Here is a 22,144-nt window from a genome sequence, read left to right as displayed (position 1 = left end):
TCTTCCACTTGTATCAGGATTTTTGGTACATACATATGATCTTGATCCCTTCACTGTAATGTATTCCAACATTATGGTGGGGGGAGCCATTTTTTATCTTGTTTTGGTGCCATGTGGTACATTCCTCTTTGGGTCCTGGCACTATTAGATTCTGATCATAACAATAGTAAGGAAACTGGAGGTCCGCTTTGGTCAATGTAAATAAATAACTGAATAAAGTTGGCCTATTTTATCTCCCAACTGAGATATCAGCTCTCCATATTCTGCATTTGTAGGAAATATCTAATCTTTGTCATAGTTTCATTAGTACTTTGACTTCCTCCCTAAACTCAAAGCCCAGCTATAAACTGAGGATTCCTCTGAGAGCCTGGAGTTTCATTCCCCTGAGCAGGGTTGCTAAGCACAATGCTCAGCAAATTGGCATTCTCTGCTCCTTAGCTCCAAATCACAAGGATTAGACTGCCATTAAACTAATTAAAATGTGTTTTCGTTGAACGGTTTTTTTTTACCAACTAGTAGCTGAAGTTTCCAGAAAGACCAAGAAGATGATTATGGCTGTGTTGTTGTTTTTAATCATCAGTGGATTTTTGCCTTGGCAGGATCTTTTTCACCTTTCCAGCCAAGATATTTGTGAAAATTAAAACTGTTACTGTGTACCATCTAGCAACAGAAGAAATCTCTACAGTTTGTTCCCTTGTTTTATTTTAAACAGAGATAATCACAATTACCATCAAAAATCTAAATTTCTTAGAAATTTCTTTTCATTACATTAATGGTTACTTGTGCAAGCTTTATAGCTCATTAAGTTTACAATCCTTCCAGGTTGTCCTTGATCATTTTTTAAAACCCACTGACTATACATGACTGCAGCAAGCAAGCTGTCATATAACATAACGTATCTATTGTGACAACAAACCCTGTGTCCATGTTCCAGCAAACACATATATCTCCTGCATGCACATGTGCACAGCTGTCATAAGAAAGAGCCAATGCATGCTGACTGTACAAATAAAACCGGAGACCAGAATCTGGATAACTATGGAGTTTAAATCATATATTCAGCTGTATTGCATTGAATATAACAAGAATTACTCAATACACAAAAATAATCACAGAAGGTTGCTGACTGCCCATGAATCCTGAACCTCCCTTGCCTCAGCAGGCCAGTGTCCACTGTCCCAACTCTCTTTTTAAACTACTGTACATATTTTATAAATATCTTTGCCCCTGAACTTCCTCATTTCTGCTTACTCCCCAAACCCTCACCTTGGCAATTGCAGCTATTCATATCCTGTGAGGAAAGTCCCACTTTATTTATGTATGCATGTATTCTAAGGAAGAAAATTAGCATTGTGGAGTACCTTTTTTTTTTAAGTGTATCAATACATGTGAGAAACTCCAAAGACTACAACTATTCTAGGAGGAACTCTGCCAGAATTAGTCAGTGTCATGCAGCAGAGATGATTTCTTCTGGCTTTGGATTTATACACTTCAGCACATGTTAATCCATCTATCTCTTCCTTATTTCCCTATCAATTTCCCATTTATTTCTACGGTACAGTACTGGAGGTTGTTTAGACCCTTTTTAAAACTACATCTTCTCTGCTTTGTTATTCTGTTAAGAATATTTTCTTGTATAAAATCCAGTGTTTAGAAGACTGTGGCATTAGGTGTTAAAAGTTTCTGGCATTTCAAAGACTTTATATTCCACAGCAAACTAGTAATGATGAAATCTGAGAACACCAAGAAAGCAAGCTCTGCTTTTTACTCTGAAACCATACATTGTAGACCAGTGACAGTCATGCAATCCCGACAGTATTGTTTACAGAACTGAGCTAATTAGAATTACCAAATAACTTTTATTATTTTTTCACTATCTGAAAAGCAGAAAAAAGAAATTCTAAAATGCAAATATTTTTAAATAATCAGCAATAATAGTCTAGTGCTTAAGTATTGAATGCAATGGTAATAGATATGTGTAATCTCATTTCTTCTCTTCAAGACTGGATTAACAGCACGATGGTCCAATAAGGGGACAATTTTTTGCATTTTCCCACTTACCCACCTTATTTCACACATCCCCATTCAAAGCTTCATTTACTCCCATTCATCACTTCGGCCCCTTCCGCACACACAAAATAATGCGTTTTCAAACCACTTTCACAACTGTTTGCAAGTGAATTTTGCTATTCCGCACAGCTTCAAAGAGCACTGAAAGCAGTTTGAAAGTGCATTATTCTGCATGTGCGGAATGAGCCTTTCTCTCTAGAATGTATTTAAGTGCTCTTGCTGGCTACGATCCTAGTTTTCTATATTCCCTACCACAGGTGAGAATATATCCCTTTGTCCTTCTTTTTCAGGGCAGCAAGGAATTTTACAGATACCAGAGTTTGAAACAAAATGTATGCACACACAATTTCCACTGTGATAATTATGTCAAATCAGTAGCCCCAATGCAAATGGAGCCCTTTTCTATACACAGTAAGTGATTCCCACTTTACACATATCTTACTGCCTTCACACTGCCTTAACAAAGCTGCTCCTATTGATATAGGATTCACCTAGAAATCCTACATCAAAAACAACACATAGCCCAAACCAACATATTGAATCCATAATCACCACTGGCTTCTGGGAATGACAATAGTTGTGTTTGATTAAAATAAATGGCCCTCAGATTTTTTAAAAGCATTCAGTGTTTCTTCCAAGTCAAAATGCTGTGTGGAGATAAACCAATACAGTTGTGCTATTAAAATGTATTGTTACTCACCCGTAAAGGTGTTGCCTATTTCCTGTCCTGCACTGGTGCAGAAGGTGAAGATGAAAGCAACAAGGATCCCAGACACTGAGATCCTTGTCATTTTTGCAATTTTTCTGTTCCCAGAAAACAAAATAGCTGTTGGTATTTCATCCAGACTTTAGGAAATAAAAGAGAATTTTCTTCTCTTTGTTCTCTATATGAGTAGAACAACTGGTCTGAGGACAAAGGGAGATTCTTCCCTGTGTAGGTTCATTAATGCTTTCCCTATGGACTACTTGCATCTCAATTACAAATCTTGGTGCTCAGCAACCTGATGAAGTTATTTTCAGAATAACAACTGATCAAACCACACTTACTTGGAGCCAACCAAATGCTTAGCAGTGGGACTCCAGAAAAAAAAATCAAGGGGGTGGGGAAGGAATGAAAATGGGATGGATTAGAGGGAAGCTTCAGTCTCCCCACTTGGGGAAAACGGATTTGAGCAGCAATAGAAAGCTAGAATTCACTGGGTCATTAGAGGAGGCTCCATTAGGTGAGAAATGAGATAGTGAGAGAGCAGGAAAGATGACAGTGTGACAGATGTAAATGTGAACACTGTCATGTTTTAAGGCAATGCTTTCACACATTATAGTAACTGATTATGCTTGCATATAAACTTATGAAGTGGCATGACATCATCATATTCCATGAAAAGAGCAAGGTGATGCTATACAGGGAGATTACCCCAATCACTCACTCAGTTTATTGAGACTACTGCAAATTGCACCAGCTATTTCCAGTATGTTCTGGGATTTTGGTGTCAATATATTCTTAAGAAATGATTTGCACCAAAATCAAGTCACATCTGACTTATGGTGACCTCTGGTGACATTTTCAAGGAAAGAAACTTTCACAGGTGGTTTGCTACTGCCTGCCTTTGCATCATGACCCTTCTATTCCTTGGAGGTGTTTCATCCAAATATTTGGCAGGGTTGACCCTGCTTTGCTTCTCACAAGAACAGGCTACCTAGGGTTATCCAGGTCAGGGCCAAGATATGCATACAGCCTGTACAAAAATACACTAGTGCTGGTATATACTGCCCTAAATATTTAAGTGCTGTTACATAAAATGTAGGTTGCAGCACCCAATCACTGAAATAGAAGCTCCTTCCTCACATGCAGAATAACACACTTTCAATCCACTTTCGCAATTGTTTGCAAGTGGTTTTTACTATTCTGCACAGTAAAATCCAGCTGTAAAGTGCATTGAAAGTGGACTGAAAGTGCATTTTTCTGCGTGTGTGGAAGGGGCCAGAGAGAACTACCTGTGCCATTATTCAGTGTTATGTGATCTCAGTAGTTCCTGCCATTATTTATACTCTTATTTTGTCTTTAGAATTTACCCAGCAGGAACTGAGAATGGGCTTTTGACTCACATACCCCCCACATATATGTCTGCTCCGCTCCTTAACCTATTAAACAAACTGGAATCACTGTTCCTTTTAGTCATGTACTTTTCCCTTGTCATGGGTGGTGTGGGAGAAGGGACATGGAAAGAACGGGCATGCCTGAGACCTGCTCTGGGCACAATGTATATCTAAATATAAGGGAAGTTTCTAACCAAAACAGTTGCTAGGGCAAATGTAGTAAAATGAATATCTTGCTATGGGCCTGATTGAAAACTGCTGTTTTATTCAAAGCACATGTACAGTCTTTTATTTGATGCTGCTGTTAGCCTTATCTGCCTTTCATACATACTGGGGGGAAATGCATACCGGGGGGAAAATTCAAGAGTGCTCTGTGGTAAAATATCGCTGTCCAAGGAGTACTCCTATTTTTAGCATTACCAGTATGTTGCTTTTTCAGATTTTGAAGTGCAAAATAGCCTTAATCAAGTGATAGAAGAAGCCTACTAGGCAAATCTTGAAGAGGTTTCATATCCCTGGAGGATGTCACTGTGCTCCTTACTGCTGTGGTTACTATAAGTGATCATGCACAGTGCAGTGGAAACAAGTCCAGAGAGGCTTTTGGTGAGGAACTCTAAACAGATTTGCCAGCCATTTTGGAAAGCAGAAAATATTCTGAACAACAATTTGTGAAACCTGGGATTTTTCTTACGTCAACTAATTTCTCTTTTGGACATATTGATAGGGTTTTTTAAAAAAATACTTTGGCCATATCTGCACGGCCCGTTTACGACGGCCTAGGGGCGCCAAAAAAGGCGCCCCCAGGCCGCCGTTCGCACAGGCGCCGCTGCTGCAACGCAGCAGCGGCGACCTGACGCCTCTTCCCTCCCCCCAGGGCGGCGTCAAGCCGCCCTAAACAACAACGCTTTAAAGGGTTGTTGTTGGGGAGGGATCGTCTTCTTTCAAGCGGCGCGGTGCGAACCGCACCGCCGGGAAGACGCTTTCTCCGCCCACTTACTGTGTCTTCCTCGGCGCCTGCGGGGCGTCGCAGCCCCCGCCCACACTGTCCTCCGACCTCGCCGGAGGGCAGCGTATGGGCTGCGACGCCTCGCAGGCTTAATGAGGAAGACACAGTAAGTGGGGCGTGGGAGGGCGCAGAAGCCGCTCCGCGCGGAGTCGCCCTGCCTCTGCCGACCTCCTCGTTGCCTGCTCGCACGCTATATGCGAGAAGGCTCCCGCTCTATCGACGACGGAACTCCTGCCGGCGTGGGGGCGCGAGGGGGCCGTGCAGAAACGGCCTTTGCCATGTTTTTAACCTGTTTCATTCTATTCATTTCTTTCACATCTGAGGTTCCTTTTTATAATGCCCTAAATGTCTCAGTCTTTCCTTCCATTTGCAGAATTCTGTATCCAGGAAGTTTCTTCTTTCTTCCCATCGTTGCATTCCTTTATTATCACGCACTTGCTCCAAAACCAAGACAGAGATACTGTTTAGTGGATCTTTTCATTGATTAGTATACTGTGTTCTTTAAATGTTTTTTCTTCCCAAATTATGATTAAAATGTGCTCAATCACAGGGACAGTTAATTAAAACAAAATATCAGTCAGAAATACTATTTAATATTCCTGGCTTCCCTCATTTTCCAATATGAAAGAATTGCAATGAAAGAATTAAATGGAGATGCTGTGTTTCGGTCAAGATGATCGTATATGCCAGTTACTTTAGTCATCAGTGGCAAGTGGGAGAGGAGAGGGAACTGATATAGAAACAGTGGAGGTGACAAAAAATTGTTAGGAATATAACATAAAGGAGCAAAAATCTAATCTTGGTCACACAAGTAGTAGAATTTGTAGACATGAATTGTTGTAAGCTTCCCCTTTACATGTTCTTCTGCCCAGGTAACTCAAGGCTCTGCTTTTAACAAGTCATTGCCTGAACCACTCCCACAGCTCCTTATTAACTTGTTTATTCTTTTCAGCCTTCTGCATTCAGGTCAAACATGCTACAAAAATAATGATTGCAAAAGCAAAGCCAAACATATTTCTTTTCACGACTTTTAAATCAATACAGAAGTCTACAAAGTGCCATTTTAATGCTGGTTTCAGTATTTTGCTATGCCTGTTAGGAACAATAGCAATTTGGGCTTTATAGGATTAAGTAGCCAAAGGCAATGCAAGCAACTGACACCTTTCATCTCACTAGCATAGAGCAAACAGTGTTTTCAGACTTGAAAGAAAAAGTATTTTTATAAAATGTCTCAGTGGATCTTTTCATTGATTAGTATACTGTGTTCTTTAAATGTTTTTTCTTCCCAAATTATGATTAAAATGTGCTCAATCACAGGGACAGTTAATTAAAACAAAATATCAGTCAGAAAACATTCCCATCTATCTCTAGGGCCCCTTCCGCACACACAAAATAATGTGTTTTCAAACCACTTTCACAACTGTTTACAAGTGGGTTTTGCTATTCTGCACCGCTTCAAAGAGTACTGAAAGCAGTTTGAAAGTGCATTATTCTGCATGTGCGGAATGAGCCTAGGTTTTGTATCCACCAGTAACTAATCGTACTTTGACCAGCTCCCCTGACAACATAAGCAGCTTCTCCAACTGAGTTTACCATAAGATTTTACAGTTGCTCAAACAGCTTATATTAAGGAACAGTGTGGCTATTTTCCTGCCAAGATTGATCTCTGTGAGGTTATCACCCTCCAGGTGGGGTCTGGAGTCCTCCTGGAATTACCACTAACCTCCAGACTACAGAGATCAGTTTCGCTAGGGAAAATGGCAGCTTCTGAGGGGAGACTCCAAGGAATTACACCCCTTTGAGCTCTTCCCTCTGAAAACTCTACTTTCCACAGGCTCTGTCCCCAAATCTCCCAGAGTTTCCCAAGCAACAGTTGGCAACCATAGACTCTGGCTCTGTGTACTGCAATCTTGAAACTGGTGTGCAGTATTTACATTTGGGAAATATCATTTTTAAACTTTGCAAACAAGCCTTCATGGAGCTAACAGACACAATTTTGTTCTACAACTACACACCAACAGAGCTACCCAGCTGAAACGATCTTCAGTAAATACATTTAAAATTGTGCTACAAATCCTACTATTTCTGACGCATGTTTACATCCCTCTGACTTGACTGGCATTAGGTCTAGATACTTTTAAAATTTCTTTCACAATTTGTTATGCTAGAAATACTGGCATTATAAAACATCATAGCAGAGAAAAAACACTGGAAGGTCATATGAAAAGGCTAGGTTCTATGTTTTGACCATCCTTGGGCTTGGATTCCACCTAGAATTGCAACATGTACAAGGGATGGGCATGATTGTCACTGATTCTCCCCTCCCATGGAAGTTCAAAAATCTGTTTCTGCAGGGCAGATAACCTCCAGGAAAAGCTGGGCGTGGGGCAGAGTTCTTTTTTTTTTTGGGGGGGGGGGGTCAACAAAACTGCCTCCCACACACTGAAGGAAATTCCAGTCAAGGCCCATTGCAAAAAGAAGTCATTGCTTTTATCACAACTACTATATTTTGTGAGATATACTTTTTATACAGTTTTTGAGAAGCAGTTATTATAATGTAATAATTCTTGAATGTTTTTAAAGCCTTTAAATCAAACAATTGAGTTGTTTGTCATTGAGCAAAGTAACAGTGATTTAAGGAAAAACATAAATTCCTACAAACAGCCAAGTGGGAAATATATGCATATTCTGCTACAAGTATTTTTACAATATCAAGAATTTCACATAAGCTTGATCTCTATATTTCAGTGTAAGAAAAACAGGGGAAGCATAGAGAGTTATCTTGTCACAGTGGGCAGAATAGTGATTCGAACATGGGATAAACAGATTCAGACTTGCTCACTAGCTGTTCTTAAGAAGTCACTCTCCCGTAGCCTAACTTGCTTCACTGGGCTTTTGTAAACATATACTATATAGAATTTGTTTTAACCTGTCCTTAGAACAAGGGAGGAAATGAATGAGGCTGAATTAGATTCCTACAAAAAATAACTGATGGTTTCCCTCTACTGCAGAGGGCTATGTAAAGCTCTAGGCCTAGATAGTAACTAGCTGTCAAACCAAGGGGAGGGGACGATTTTCATTGATTCTCCGCTCTCATGGAAGTCCAAACATCTGTTTCTGCAGCTAGAGAACCCCCAGGATGAGCTGAGGGCGAGGCAGAGTTCTTCTGTAGGAGGAGAGAATCAGCAAGATTTCACATGCAAGAGGTTCCCTACCTAGCTCGTTTCATGCGGAATAAAGTGGTTGAGGTGCAGAGTACTGAGGTGCCCTTAGAATTGAAAGCCATCTTGAGGGCCAGTTCAGAAGTTCCTGGGAACATGACTGAGTCTCTGGCCTGCCAAAAGCCTAAAGTAAGGCAAAAATGGATCTCAAGAAGATTGCTAACAATGAAATAAGCACAATATACTATCTTCCACACCGTCTGTTTATTTTTTGGGGGGTGAGAACAGTGTACATCTTTCTAGCAACCAAAGCAGGCACAGCCATGCAGATGATTTAAGAAAACAAGAGGAAGATTCTCAAACCAACTAACTAAATATGTGGTGGATACCCCACAGGGAAATTCTATCTAGATCAAACCAAGTTTGTAAAGAAACTGCAACTTTTCATCAGGGTTTCAACCTCCCCACTGAATGTATTCAGCGAAGATCCCAGAAATGTAGCAATCCCCACTACCACGTGATCTCCTTTGTGGTTCTCTCCTGATTGGCTGGCGTGCCATGTTAGGACGGGAAATTTTTCCCTGCTACTTGCTATCCTGAGGTTCGCTCGTTTGCAAGGATGAACGTTTAAGCATTTAGCTACTAAGTGGGTTTTTGCTCATTTGGAAGGGTGAACGGTTAATCATTTAAGTGGTTTTTTGTTATGCTAACATCTGTAGTCGACCCACGTGGTCAGCGCAAGAACGAGACGAGACGCGGAGATAACATCTGGTGGAGATCGCCAGCAGCGGGAGCGCGGAGGTCCGTGTTCCTGGCGAATCTCCCGCGTGCTGGTTCCTGGCAACCTTTATTGTTATTCTATGCGGCACGTGTAGGGGGTGGGACCGAGGGGAGTTCCGGGAGAGCGGGAGGTCGAGGAGGGCATCATCATGTGATGCATGATCTCACCTGGCTACGTGCTTGGAGAGGGAGCGTAAGCCGTCTGAGCCTAATCCTCACCACCTGGGGGCAAGACCATTGTCCCTCAAGCGCCCGATGACTGAGCCAGACAGTTCATGACCTGTGACTCATAGGGGGGATGAGGGATAGAAGTGCGTCACGACCAGAAGGTCGTAGGGTCCGCTGGTGTGCCAACGTTCTACCACGGTGCTGCTGGGTCAGCAGTGCATTACTACATCTCCTCCTTTTTTTACATTTTAGAAGGAGGGCCGAAATGCTAGGGGGCGATTTAAAGGGACGCTTGTCTCCTCCGCCCGTTTGGTCAAGAAAGCTGACCGAAGCTGCTTGTGTAACATGGGAGAACTTGTTTAGCGGGGAGTAAAGGGGAAAGTCGAGGGGGCTTCTTTACATAGGTTACAGGCAATATTAGACATACATTGAACGTAAAACAAAGATCCGATAACGAGGCATACAATTAGAAGCCAATGCAGAGCTGTACAATAGCACTTTAACCATCCTCCCGGCAGCCAGCTCCAGAGGGCTGACCACCATTGGGGAGCAAAACATCATACTTCAGATTAGATACAACTTCCTGCACCCAATTCGGCGCACTTTCATTATGAATCAATTGGGAATTATCAGAGATTAAAAGCAACACACATTCACGTACATATTTTCACAACCTTGGTGATGCAACAACAACAAGTAAATCAATAAGCGTAATTCGATTATCTAAGGTCGCTGCAGTTCCTGCTGCTTCCGGAGGCCAGGGCATCCAGAGCGGTGGAGGTAGAGTTGATAGACTTCGCCAAGAAGGGCAACAGGCCAGCCCGGCCAATAGATCTTGGTGTTACAGGGCGAAGCTGTGCTTACGGGCTTCCGGGGTGAAGCCTGAGGCAGAAGCGATGGTGAGGCGGTAGCAGAGAGTTCCGACAGACAGACGAGGCTGGAAATGCAGCAACAACAAATAACACATAACTTCTAAAATTAAGGCATGCAATAACTTCAGCAATAGTTGGTTTACAGTGAACAATACAAAACATGGCTAAACGCATACATAGGCTGGGATGATGTACGGAAGGAGGAGAGCAACCCGTGGTTGCATAATTGTCCAATACAATGGCTCTTTGGCTTTCGTTTGGACTCACGAAGAGCTACCAGGAAGCCGCATGGCGTCAGAGTCCATGGATTTCTCAAGAGCGTAGGGAGAGCTAATACTGATAGTCTCTTAGCATTACAGGTTTCAGTGATTCTCACAAGCAAGGTTGTGAGAGAAGGCGTGTTCCAACAATATCTCAAGCGGCTGGAAAAACAGCGGAGAGTTCCAAGGGTTAATCTATCAGGAATGTTCTGGCTGCAATTCCAAGTTTCCAGCCAGGGGGCGGCAGAGAGGGAGAGAGAATGGCGCACTGTGGATGAGGGTGCAGCGACACACAGTATCAAACTCTGAGCCATAGCTGGCTCCCAGGCTGCCCGTTCTCGGGTGGCCCCAGTGAGGGCTCACGATCTCCGATCGCGGGAAGAATGGGTGTATGCTGGAGCTCCAGAGAGATCCCTCCCATCTCGGCCCAGGCTGGGGGGCAATCGGGCCCTCTCCCCACCGGGCGGCTGGGTTGGATCCTCCCAGGGAGGCCCGCTCCATCTCCGGGATAGGGCTGGCCTGGCATGGCTGAAAGCTGGACTCCCCTGTATATGGAAGAGAAAAACAAGCAACAGCTTTTCCCCCAGGGGTTTCTTGGCTGGCTGGGTTAGTAGATGACAATAGAGGACCTAGCAGGCCCCTGAGTGGGGGCGAGCAATTTTGAATGATTGATAGAGAACGATACTTTGGATATGGTCTGCTGGATGAGACCCTTGATTGGAGTGCAGATAGGGGGGGGACTACTCCCCTTTCTTTCGTTTGTTTTGGGCCAAGCTTTCCTTAGGAGCAGTTGGCTCCATCTCCGACAAATCGATCACTTGCTAACATATCAAAGGCGTTAAGAGACACAAGATTGCCCGAAGGCTTGTGGAGGAGAAGGGAGAGGTCAGCATCTTGTTTGTAAAACAATCCCAATCACCCGTCTAAAAGTGTGGGTTTTTTGCAAAGCAACTTAAAGCAATTCACAATTATAGTCATATCGTAATATAGCAAATCCATAGGGAAAGAGATTTAGAGAAATACGCTTGAAGAAAACAGTTCCTGGGCTTTGAGGTTTTGATCACACGAAAGCAAATTCGAGAGGGGTTTTGCAAAACCCCTTTATCCAGATCCTAGATCTATAGAGGTGGGGTCGCTGTCAGCCCATTAGAGAGAAGGGAGGGTGTGCGAAGAAGAAAGAAGTTTGGAAGTCAGCTCTACTCCTTCCCCACCTCCTGTAAAGGGGACTTTGGCCCGGTTTGAGCTTGCTTTCCCACCTTCACAGCGGAGGCTGTGTAAGATAGAGTGTGGCTGAGAGACCCCGGCACTGTGACTCAGCCAGGGGCTCAGCAGAAAATGTGGGAGCATGAAAATAGTTCTGGCCCAATGTGGCTTCAGTGTAGGCCTCAGATGGGACCCGAAGCGAAAAGGTTCTCAAGCGAGAGGTTTGAAGAAGAGTTTTGAAGGTTTAAACTAAGATGGAGGCGGCTTGAAGCAGGGTCCCATGCGGGTATCCCTAGGGAGCACTTGCGACGAGCTGTGTCCCGTTTAAGGCGAGATGCTGTAATGGGGCGAAGCCTTTCAAGGCATTGGCACACATAATCAGAAGGAGAAAAACTCTTTAATTGAAGCACAAGAGCATAGCTTAGAAGCTAATGGAAAAAATCCACTCTTATGAGGGGAAAACTTTAGGGGTCTCTTGAAAGGGGGCAAGACATACAGAACATACATAGGCATACAGAGTACATATAAAGTAGCGAGGAGGATTGCAACTCTGATTTGAGATCTTGCTCTCTCTGAGGTACTGACGATTTTGCTGCCACTGGGAGCTTTGAGCTTAGGGCTTTGCACAGGCTCAGAGGCTATGAGATCTGGTTTTGAACCTTACAGCCCGGAGAGGGGCCAAGGGGGCTTCTTCTTCACGAAGGACTTTTGGCTTAAAGCCATTGTCTGAGGACATCTTCCCTTTTCCATGCCTCATTGTCCTGTAGATTGGCTATGGGGCATTCTGAGGAGGGTTCAAAGCGGCAGTCCCTCTTCTGTCAGCATTTCTTTCTGTTGCAATTCAGTGACTGTGGACTCCTGCAGAGATTTTTGAAATGCGTGCCACTCTAGGAGGAACACTGGCGGAGGCATGGTGACTTTGGAAGTAGAAGAGGGGTTAGCAGAGCAGGAAGTATAGACGTGGGGGGGGAGCAAGCTGGCAAGACCAGCCCAATGGTCTCCCGCTGCGGGGATGGGATCACTATACTGAGCTGGGGCAGCGAAGATACTCATGCTGGGGAGCTCCGGGGGAAGGGTTTGAATGCGGATCTTGGTTCCGGAGCTGGAGGGAGATGCCCGGGCGCTGGTCTCCCAGCCCAGCGGGCATTGGGAGCGCCCGGTCTTAGACTTTCCTGGGGGGTCTTCGCCCCTCTGGGGAGAGACCCTCCTCCATCAGGGTTGTAGGCCCCCGGCAGCCTAAGCAATTCCTCCGGAAATGTCCTGGTTTGTCGCGATATTGAGACGCACTTCGTCTCGGGGCTGTCTCATGGCAGCCCGGAGAGGGCGGGCGGCTAGAAGGCTGGCTTGATGGGCCGAAAGACCCGATATCCTGGCAAGCTTTGAGCATGTCGGCCAGCTTCGGGGTTCCTTCCTAGGCCTGTGCGGCACTCAGCGGAGGCGTTCTCCTTGGCAAGGCTTTAAGGAGTTCGCCTCTGGAGCCTCCCCTGCGTTGTCAACCTGCCTCTTGAGGGCCTCCTGGAGACCTGTTCACAAACTCCAGCATAGGGCTCTTGAGGGGCTTCTGCCGGGTGCTAGAAAAACTTTGGGGTTAGCTGTCTGGTATTGGGGACTTTCCAAAAACGCCTTTGTATGCATTCCAGAGGCGCATCGTAGGGGTGGCCACCCGGCAGGGCTTGTACTTGTGCATTGTAAAGTCTCTGCAGCGGTGGTGTAGGCGCCAGGCTGCTCCTCTGCCTTATGCACTGCTGGCGGTACTTCCGGGCTTTCCCCAGATCACATGCACTGTCGCGCGGGTTTAAAAGCATGCGAAAGGTGGTTTTCAGGGTCCTCCGGAACCATTAGGTGGTTCCTGGCGACTCGCTTCCCAACATGCCTCTCACATAGGGGCTGGTGATTCCTTACGTCCCGCATTGCTGCGGGAGCTCAGTGAGGATATTATAGCTTAAGGGGCGGTACTCGACAATCCTCAGTCGAACAATGCCATCCTCCCCCTCGGTATCTGTGAAATGGATGGGGCACAAAGCGAGGATATCGGCATGCGTCTTCCGTCAGGGTTTCTTTGATCGTGGCTAATACCGTTCTCGGCGAGAGTTTCTGAAACCAGCGCCATTCACGATATGGCGCTGACGGAGGTGCAGTGGCTTCGGAAAAATGAAGAAGCGGAGGAGGGGCGGCCGAAGCAGAATTGGAAAGGAGGCTGGAGGAGTAAGGAGGGCAGAAGGAGGACGAGGCGTCCAATTTAGTGGATAGAGAAAATTCCCGGGGGTGAAGAGTTGAAGTTGAAAGATCGAGAAAAGGAGGGCGATCTATAGCAAGGGGAGACCATAGACCTGCAGGTAGCTGGATGGCGACATAACATTGTCTCCATCGTCAGTAGCAGTGACACCGCTGCGCGAGGCTCTGTGTGAAGAGTGCGCCCGATGTTTTCCCAATCCTAAGATTCAATGTCCCCTCGGGTACCATGGACACTGAGCTTCAATCTCCTCAACCAGTCTGCGCGAAAGCTCCCCTCTCTTTATGGAGACCCTGCCGCATTTCGGGCTGGCGCTTTCCAGTTCGCTAACGTGTTTCTGTCATAAGCCCCTGCTTTTGCAAGCTCCCATACTTACCGTTGGTTCGATCAGACGCGAGAGTGTCCTAGAACTTCGAGGAGTCCCTGGATGCGCCGATCCAGCCGGACGTACGGTTACCGAGAGGTGGGTCCCTGGATGCGCCGATCCAGCGGACGTCGGTTACATGACCCGCTTTCCCAGGCGACGGTAAGCAGGGTGGTGGAGGTTTGAGGATTCCCGGGTTTCAGGCACCAGCTTGTAGCCTAACGCACGTGGTCAAGCGCAAGAACGAGACGAAGACGCGGAGATAACATCTGGTGGAGATCGCCAGCAGCGGGAGCGCGGAGGTCCGTGTTCCTGGCGAATCTCAGCGTGCTGGTTCCTGGCACCTTTATTGTTATTCTATCGGCGTGTAGGAGGGGAGGAACGGGGAGTTCCAGGAGAGCGTGGAGGTCGAGGAGATCATCATGTGATGCATGATCTCACCTGGCTACGTCGCGGAGAGGGAGCGTGGCGTCTGGAGCCTAATCCTCACCTGGGGGCAAGACCATTGTCCCTGCGCCCGGTGACTGAGCCAGACAGTTCATGACCTGTGACTCATAGGGGGATGAGGAGTGGGGGTGCGATGCGACCAGAAGGCCGTAGGTCCGCTGGTGTGCCAACGTTCTACCACGGTGCTGCTGGGTCAGCAGTGCATTACTACAAACATCTCTCGCCGAGACCAAGGGTGAAATCGAAACCCAGAAGAGGCACCTGCTGAGAGAAACCCAGAGCACCCGCTGAGAGCTGCTTGGTTGCTAGACTTGCGTCACGCTCCACAGCGGGAATTTTAAACACAGATTGGACTCCCATTCCTCCCCACGAAACTGGATCGAAAGCGTGCTAAGAGAAAAAGTTTTACTTGCAAGCAGGTTCTGCCGGGATGCAGGATAAGGGGGAGAACGAGCGCCAGAAACGGGATGAATCCGTTTGTCGCTCAAGCAGTGGGGACTTCTTGATGAAATCTTGATATTTCGCGTATCATACGATTAATTGACCATGGGGAATCGACCTATGTTGCTGATAGGATTGCCAGGTCCCCCCCTAACCACTGGCAGGGGATGGGGAGAAGGGTAAGCATCTTTTTTCTGCAGGGGAGCTGATCTCTGTAGTCTAGAAATAAACCATCATTCCAAAGGATCCCTGGGTCCCACCTGGAGGCTGGTATCCCTGATTGCTGATGATGCATATGTTGTATCCACAGAAAACCAAAAAGTTCTAATTTTAAGTGGGTTAGCATCAGAGGCTACTTCCATACATTACTGGATACCGCACAATTACTATAACAGTTTTCACAATTAGATTACCCAGGGTGGACAAGCCAATCCAAAGGCAAATGACTGCTACAGAACAATCTGCAATGATTTTCAGCTTCCCATGCTTATCTTATGAAGAATGGTTACAACAGGATTCACTGTGTGGCTGGGGAATTTTGTATCACAAGAAAGGTCTGCCAGCAGTTAATGGAATCAGAAAGCATCCTGTTTTGATCCATTCTGAATTCTGTTTGTCAATTTCTTCACTCTAATGCTTTGTCCATTTACAAATCCATCTTTCCTTTCTGTACACAAATACAGTAAATGTTGTGAAGCTGCTAGACCTCCAAAAATACAATACTACATGCATGGAGGGAGTGCCCTCAAGGCACAGCTGACTTATGTTGACCCTGTAGGGTTTTCAAGGCAACAGCTGTTTGGAGGTGGTTTGCTGTTGCCTGCCTCTGCATGGGCCCAAGGTCACTCAACAGGCTTCATGAGGAGTGGGGAATCTAACCTGGTTCTCCAGATTAGAGTCCATTGCTTTTAACCACTTCACCACGCTGGCTCTCGTGCTTGCCTAGCAGTAAAACCTGCAGGACAAAAAAGAGACTTATTTTCAAGTGAACATGCATATGATCAGCTTGTATCAATAAACCTATCCGACTTTAATGAGATCATGCAAGACAAGCGTTAGGAATATTTCCATTCCCTGCTATATTTTATACCTTCAACCAGAGTTCTTGCAATAAGTTTTTTTCCTGCCTCAAAAGTAAACCTCGACCAGCCCTGACTGCCAATTAAAGCACACCTAAAGCCACTCTACAATTTAAGCAGGTTTAGCCAAGTCATTCTCAACCCCCACTAACACGGAACATAAGGAGAAGCGTCCTGCCCTACTTAATATAGCTAGTGTGTAAGGACACTGGAAACGCCCTAGGACGCTTCAAAGCACAATGTAAATATTAAGGGAGACTTTTATTCATTGCCCTCCCTACAAATCTCCAGGTTATCGCAATGGGAGAAGAGGGTGACCGGGGGAATAAAAAGCAGACCCCTGCACCCACCCGCCCACGATTTGATAACGCTACCGATTGCTCACATCCCGACCACACCCTCTGCGTTTCCTTTTATTTGAATTTCAGCGCCAAGCCAGGAGACGGCCTTCTCGCGCCACACTCTATCAAGGCCTGGGTGGGCACTGCCTGATTTCTGCCCTTCCAAATCAACTCAGGCACTTGAGAAAACACCTGATCAAGCCGATCACTACGACCCGGCCACCTCACGGCGCGATCCTTCCTGCAGCGTGATAGGCAGCAAAGTAATTGATCCGGAGGCGGGTTGTTATGAAAGGCTGCTGAAGCCAGCAGAGTTTGGAGAGGCGCGTAGCAATTGCAGGCTTGCTTTGCAACGCTGGGTGGCACCTTTTCTACTATTGAAAGGGGGAAAGGAGCTCAATCTTATGAATAGTTGCCTAAATTATGTGCTGTTATGGGAGGCAGTTATATGAAAAATGGATTTACAGCAGCAGTTTTAACATATTAAAGGATCAATACAGGAAGTGGTAACACGTTTATTATTCGAAAGTCTTTCCGTTTCCAATATAGGGCTGGTGCAAAACCTGAATCCCGATGTTAAGTAAACGCACAGCAGAAATTTTCTTTACAGAAAAACTTAAATGTGTACTCTTTGAACGGAGGTAATTAATTGAAAACGTTTTCAGGTCTTTCGGCAGGGGAGGGGGAAAGGAAAACGATACCGGCAGCTAAATACAAGCGAGCTCCTGACCTGGATAGCCCAGGCAGGCTAGCTCGATTTTGTCAGATCTCTGAAGAAAACAGCATCAGCCCTAGTTAGTATTTGGATGCAAAACCATCAAGCAATATGCTATGCAGAAAAAGGCAATGGTATTGGCAAACCACCTCTCTTGACTTTAAATCCCATAAGGGGTTGCCATGATGGCTGTGACTTGATGGCACTTTAGATACACACATTAGTGTGAACCACAAAGGAAGACAATTTAAATATCATGGATCAGTTCATGGAATTTAAAACCAGAGGGTCTTTAGAAAAACGTGGCTGTTGTGGGAAGTGCCTTCGAGTTACAGCCGACTTGGGGCTTTGAAGGATAGGCAAGAGACATTCAGGGATGATGTACAATTGCTTGTCTCTGCATAGATCCTACATTTCTCATTCCCTCTCCTTTCTTTCTTATTTCTACATCATAAATTACTATTTCTTATAGCCTTTGTACAGCCAAGATTTTTTTTGTACGGGGGGGGGGGGAGGATCTACCATGGAACTTAGATCTGATGAGATCAGGCCAGTGTGGGTCAGTCAGATTGAGGCGGTTGTCTTATTACTAGGTAAAACCTGGATCTAGATAACTTTAGATGGATTCAACTGGATGTTTATGATTTTTACAGTGAAAGGACACAACACTTTTTTTTCCTGTCAAGTCAATGGGGATTTGCTACTGTCTGCCTTGTGTTGAAACTCCTGTATTCTTTGGAAGTTTCTCATCCAAAATCTTTTTAGGATCAGACCTGAGTGGCTCTTGAGATCTGACCAGATCAGACTAGCCTGGACTAACCAGGTCAGGGAAATACAGAACATATTTCCTCCATGGGTAACATGAAGCTAGGTACAAGGACAACCTTTGCTGAATGGGAGGCACATTTGGGTAAATATATTGCAAAACATTGCCTATGGAAATTGGGAATTGCCAAATTTTGAAGGGAATATAGCACACTATTAAAAACCAGTTCCAATCATAATTTAATTAAACTTTAAGATGGTGAAAGCAAAGTTTCAGCAGAGCAAATCAACTTTAACATATAGCCTTTCACAGGATCACTCAAATGTCACATGATGTTGGATACAACATTTTATACTATATTTTGTATGCACGGATGTGAACGGAGTGAGCCTTCAGCATAACCAATTTGTAATGACACATGAAGATCCTTATTGTGAATCTACATTTTTGTAGCACAGTATGTTGACTATCTGATTTTTGCAATGCAACATGGTAAATATGTGCATATATGATAGCTTTGGGATGTCACCATGATGATCCATGCTGGAAATTTAAGCACACAAAAGTGCCTTATGCCATGCCAGACTATTGGTCTGTCAGTATTGTGCAATCTAACTAGCAGCAATTTTTCAAGGCCTTAGGCTGAAGTAGGGTTGCCATCCTCCAGGTGGGGCCTGAAGTTTTCTAAGAATTACAACTGATCTCTAGATGAAACCTCTTAATCTAGAGGAAGCTGCAACTTTGGAAGGAATCACATCCCTGCTGGAATCACATCCCTGTGGAATCACATCCCTGCTGAGGCTACTCTTGTTCCCACTATCCTATCTTCAGGATTTTTGTAAGTTGGAATTTTGGCAACTTTGGTTGAAGCCTTTCTCATCACTTACTCCTTAATCCTTTTGAAATGGAAATGCCATAATTTAAACCTGGAACCTCCTTCATGAAAAGCAGATGTGTTACCCACATTGAAAGCATGAGACAGTGGATCTGTGGATTCTGAAATGAACTTTATGGGCACAGAAAAAGCTGTAATTGGATGGTAGAATTGTTAGTATATATATATAAAACCCCTAACTCTATCCCTAACCCTGTGTCTTGGAACAGGGTGTTAATCCATGATACCGTTATCAGATGTTCATTCTATGACATAGGCAAGTGTGCAAATTTCACACAACCATGGGCTGTGATCAAACTGGGCTTGAAGTGACTGCTGAACAGGACAGTTGAAGTTACTGCCTTCAAATCAGAAGAAACTAAGATCCATGCAAGTATCTATGTTTTTGGACAAAGGCAATACAGCAAAGTGAACCATACTTTTTAAAGTGCAGTCTACGTTGCTGTGTTGGTGTATTTTATGGGTAAGAATTATGGGGATCTGATGTATCCACACGGATTTGTAATTTTGCACTTTGGTATTGCCACAAAGAGCAGAATCCAAGAATAGATAATAAAATATATGGACATAGTTGTGATCTTTAATGTCACGTGTAATGGGGGGGGGGGGGAATCCTTAGTAAAACTCATGAGGATCCTTTTATTGCTATGGCAGCAACAATATGTGTTGGATTATGGGTTTCTTTCTCTGTATGTTTGTGTGTGGCATGGCACATGCAAATCATGTTAAATTCCAAGGTTACATCCATGTAAAAATCTTGGATATGTGTTTTTTGTGCCATGGAAATGCCCAGGATGGTGGACTTGTGTTTCTGTTGTGCAATCTGTAGACATGGCTATGATGTGTGATTTTATGGTAAATTTGAGGAAAGTTCTCATATAGGCGGTAAGCTGATTTATCTTTGCCTGCAGAGACTCATGGATCCAATTGGATTCTGGAATGCTCTGTGGGACCCAAGGCCTCTCAACAACTTATTGGATGAGCTGATAAGAGGACTGGCCTTCGATGTGATCACTCCCTGATGCCCTCTGCATCCTCTTTCCAAGTTGGCTCTGTGCTATTTTCCAGAGCTGAAGAGGAAGAAACGAGAACTCAGACAGCTAGAGAGAAGGTTTCGGAAGACTTATGACAAAGTAGTAAGAACATCTTATAGCACGCTTATGAAAGCCTATTAGGTGGCAGTGAAAGCTGTGAAGAAAGAACACTTTGTGGCTAACATTGCTTCCACTAGCTTGCATCTAGCACAATTGTTAAGGGTGAGTTGGGCATTAAGAGCCTTATCTGTTGGGCCCCAAAATAATAGCGATTTGGCCCTTAGCTGTGACAATTTGGCAAGCTTTTTTGCAAATAAAGTTATATTACTTCACTGGGACCTTCCAGCTGCATTTGAAGCAGACAGTATATTAAAGGCCTGCCTTTTAGGTTCTATATTGGACCACTTCAGCTGACTCTGCCAGGATTATATTGACAGAGCTGCAAAACTCACCATGTGCCTCTTGGATCTGTTTCCATTCTGGCTGGTGAAAGCCAGTGGGGATGTGGTCCAGGATCCCCTTAGGGAACATTATACATCTCTCCCTAAATTGGGGATCTTCCCTGAGGGGTTGAAAGAGGCGAGATTGCTTTTGAACAAACTGTCATTGGATCCTCGAAATCCTTCCAAATTATGCCCAGTGTCAAACCTTTCATCCTGGGCAAGGTAATTGAGAGAGTGGTTCCGGAGCAGTTCCAGAGGTTTCTGGATGAGGCATTTGCCTGGATCCCTTCCAGTCTGGCTTCCACTCTGGGCATGGGGTGGAAATGGCTTTGACTGCCCCCACAGATGACCTCTGGAGACACCTGGACTGAGGCAGGTCAGCACTGCTGGTATTATTTGGATCTATCAGAAGCGTTCAACTTAGTTGATTATGGCATCTTGGTCAACCACCTTGTCAGCATGGGGAGTCAAGGAACAGCCCTGCAATGGCTGTGCTCATTTCTCCAGGACTGGGTACAGAGGGTAGCAATAGGTGAGAGTACCTTCGCCCACCATTTGTTGGTGTGCTGAGTCCCACAAGATCAACCCCTCACTCTCACCAATATTGTTTAACATCCTTATGCGACCCCTGACCGGGTTAATCTAGAGGTTTGGACTGGGTTGTCATCAGTATTCTGATAACACCCAGTTATACCTGTTGATGGAGTCATCCAAGAGCTGTCCAGAGGTTTTGGCCAGTTGTTTATAGGGTGTGGTTGGATGAATTAAAGAGAGCCATCTGAAGCTAAATCCAGGAAAGACCGAGGTCATGTGGCTGGGGTGGCACAGGTTGGCTGGGGAGTGCAGTTGCCGATCCTGGAGAGTGTCCTGCTTCAGGCTGTGTCAACTCTCAAGAGTCTGGATATGCTCTTGGATACCCCCTTAACTACAGAGATTCTGGTGGCACATACAGCTCATGCAGCATTTTTCATCTTCGCCAGGCAAAGCAGCTGGTGGCCTACTGTTCCCAATCCGACTTTGTCACAGTGATTCACGTAACAGTCACCTCCAGATTATACTTCTGCAATTCACTCTATACAGGGCTGCCCTTGGATCTTCTCTAGAAGCTCCAGCTGGTCCAGAATGCAGCAGCTAGGATCCTGACAGGAATGTCGTGGCAGGCACACATCAAACCAATGCTCCGCCAGTTATACTGGCTCCAAATAGAGTACCAGATCAGATTCAAGATTCTTTATTAATGTACAAAGCCCTAAACTCTCTGGGACCTGTGTATCTCCGGAACCATCTCCCCAAAGATTGCTTCGATGGGCAAACAGTAACCTACTGCTGGTCCCTAGCCAAGGGAAGTTAGGTTAGCCCTAGCTCCAGTCTGGCGGAACATTCTGACTAGTAAAACCAGGGCCCTGTGGAATCTTATGCAATTTCAAGAGCCTGTAAGATAGAGTTGTTTCACAAGGCACATGGTTGAGGCAACTTTGGTACCATTCTGGCCTCCCCCTTCCCTTCCTCCCCATTTCCTTTACCATCCTGTTTAATGAAATTATTGCCAACCCTCACAGAATCGGGTTTATTTATCACCATCTGGACTGAACTATAGTAATTTGTTGAGCTGGTTTTTTTTAAAGTAGATTGTTTTATGATTTTGCATATGGTTGTAAGCTGCCTCAGGACCAGAAGGGGAGGGGTGGCATACTAAAACTAATAAATAAAATAACTAAAAATGAGGATCCATAGCTGGAGCTATGGCCATGCTATGAATGACTGAATCT

The 22,144-nt window shown here is 45.0% G+C and overlaps 1 protein-coding gene across 3 annotated transcripts in view; it reads right to left on the bottom strand.

The window, feature by feature from the left end:
* Positions 1–16,816, bottom strand: part of UMODL1 (uromodulin like 1) — a 62,716-nt gene extending 45,900 nt beyond the window's left edge. For 2 of the 3 annotated variants that reach the window (XM_048495384.1, XM_048495386.1), the window contains exon 1: positions 2,771–2,957. In XM_048495384.1, the coding sequence (XP_048351341.1) occupies positions 2,771–2,861 (91 nt within the window). In that variant the 5' untranslated portion in view covers positions 2,862–2,957. Of the gene's footprint in view, positions 1–2,770; positions 2,958–15,981; positions 16,058–16,714 lie in introns of those variants that run through there. The other variant, XM_048495385.1, reaches the window with a different exon arrangement.
* Positions 16,817–22,144: the final 5,328 nt, after the last annotated feature.

This window comes from Sphaerodactylus townsendi, linkage group LG04 (assembly GCF_021028975.2).
Source record: "Sphaerodactylus townsendi isolate TG3544 linkage group LG04, MPM_Stown_v2.3, whole genome shotgun sequence".
In the NCBI taxonomy this organism is placed as follows: domain Eukaryota; kingdom Metazoa; phylum Chordata; class Lepidosauria; order Squamata; family Sphaerodactylidae; genus Sphaerodactylus; species Sphaerodactylus townsendi.
This window is presented reverse-complemented; position numbering and strand designations above follow the sequence as displayed.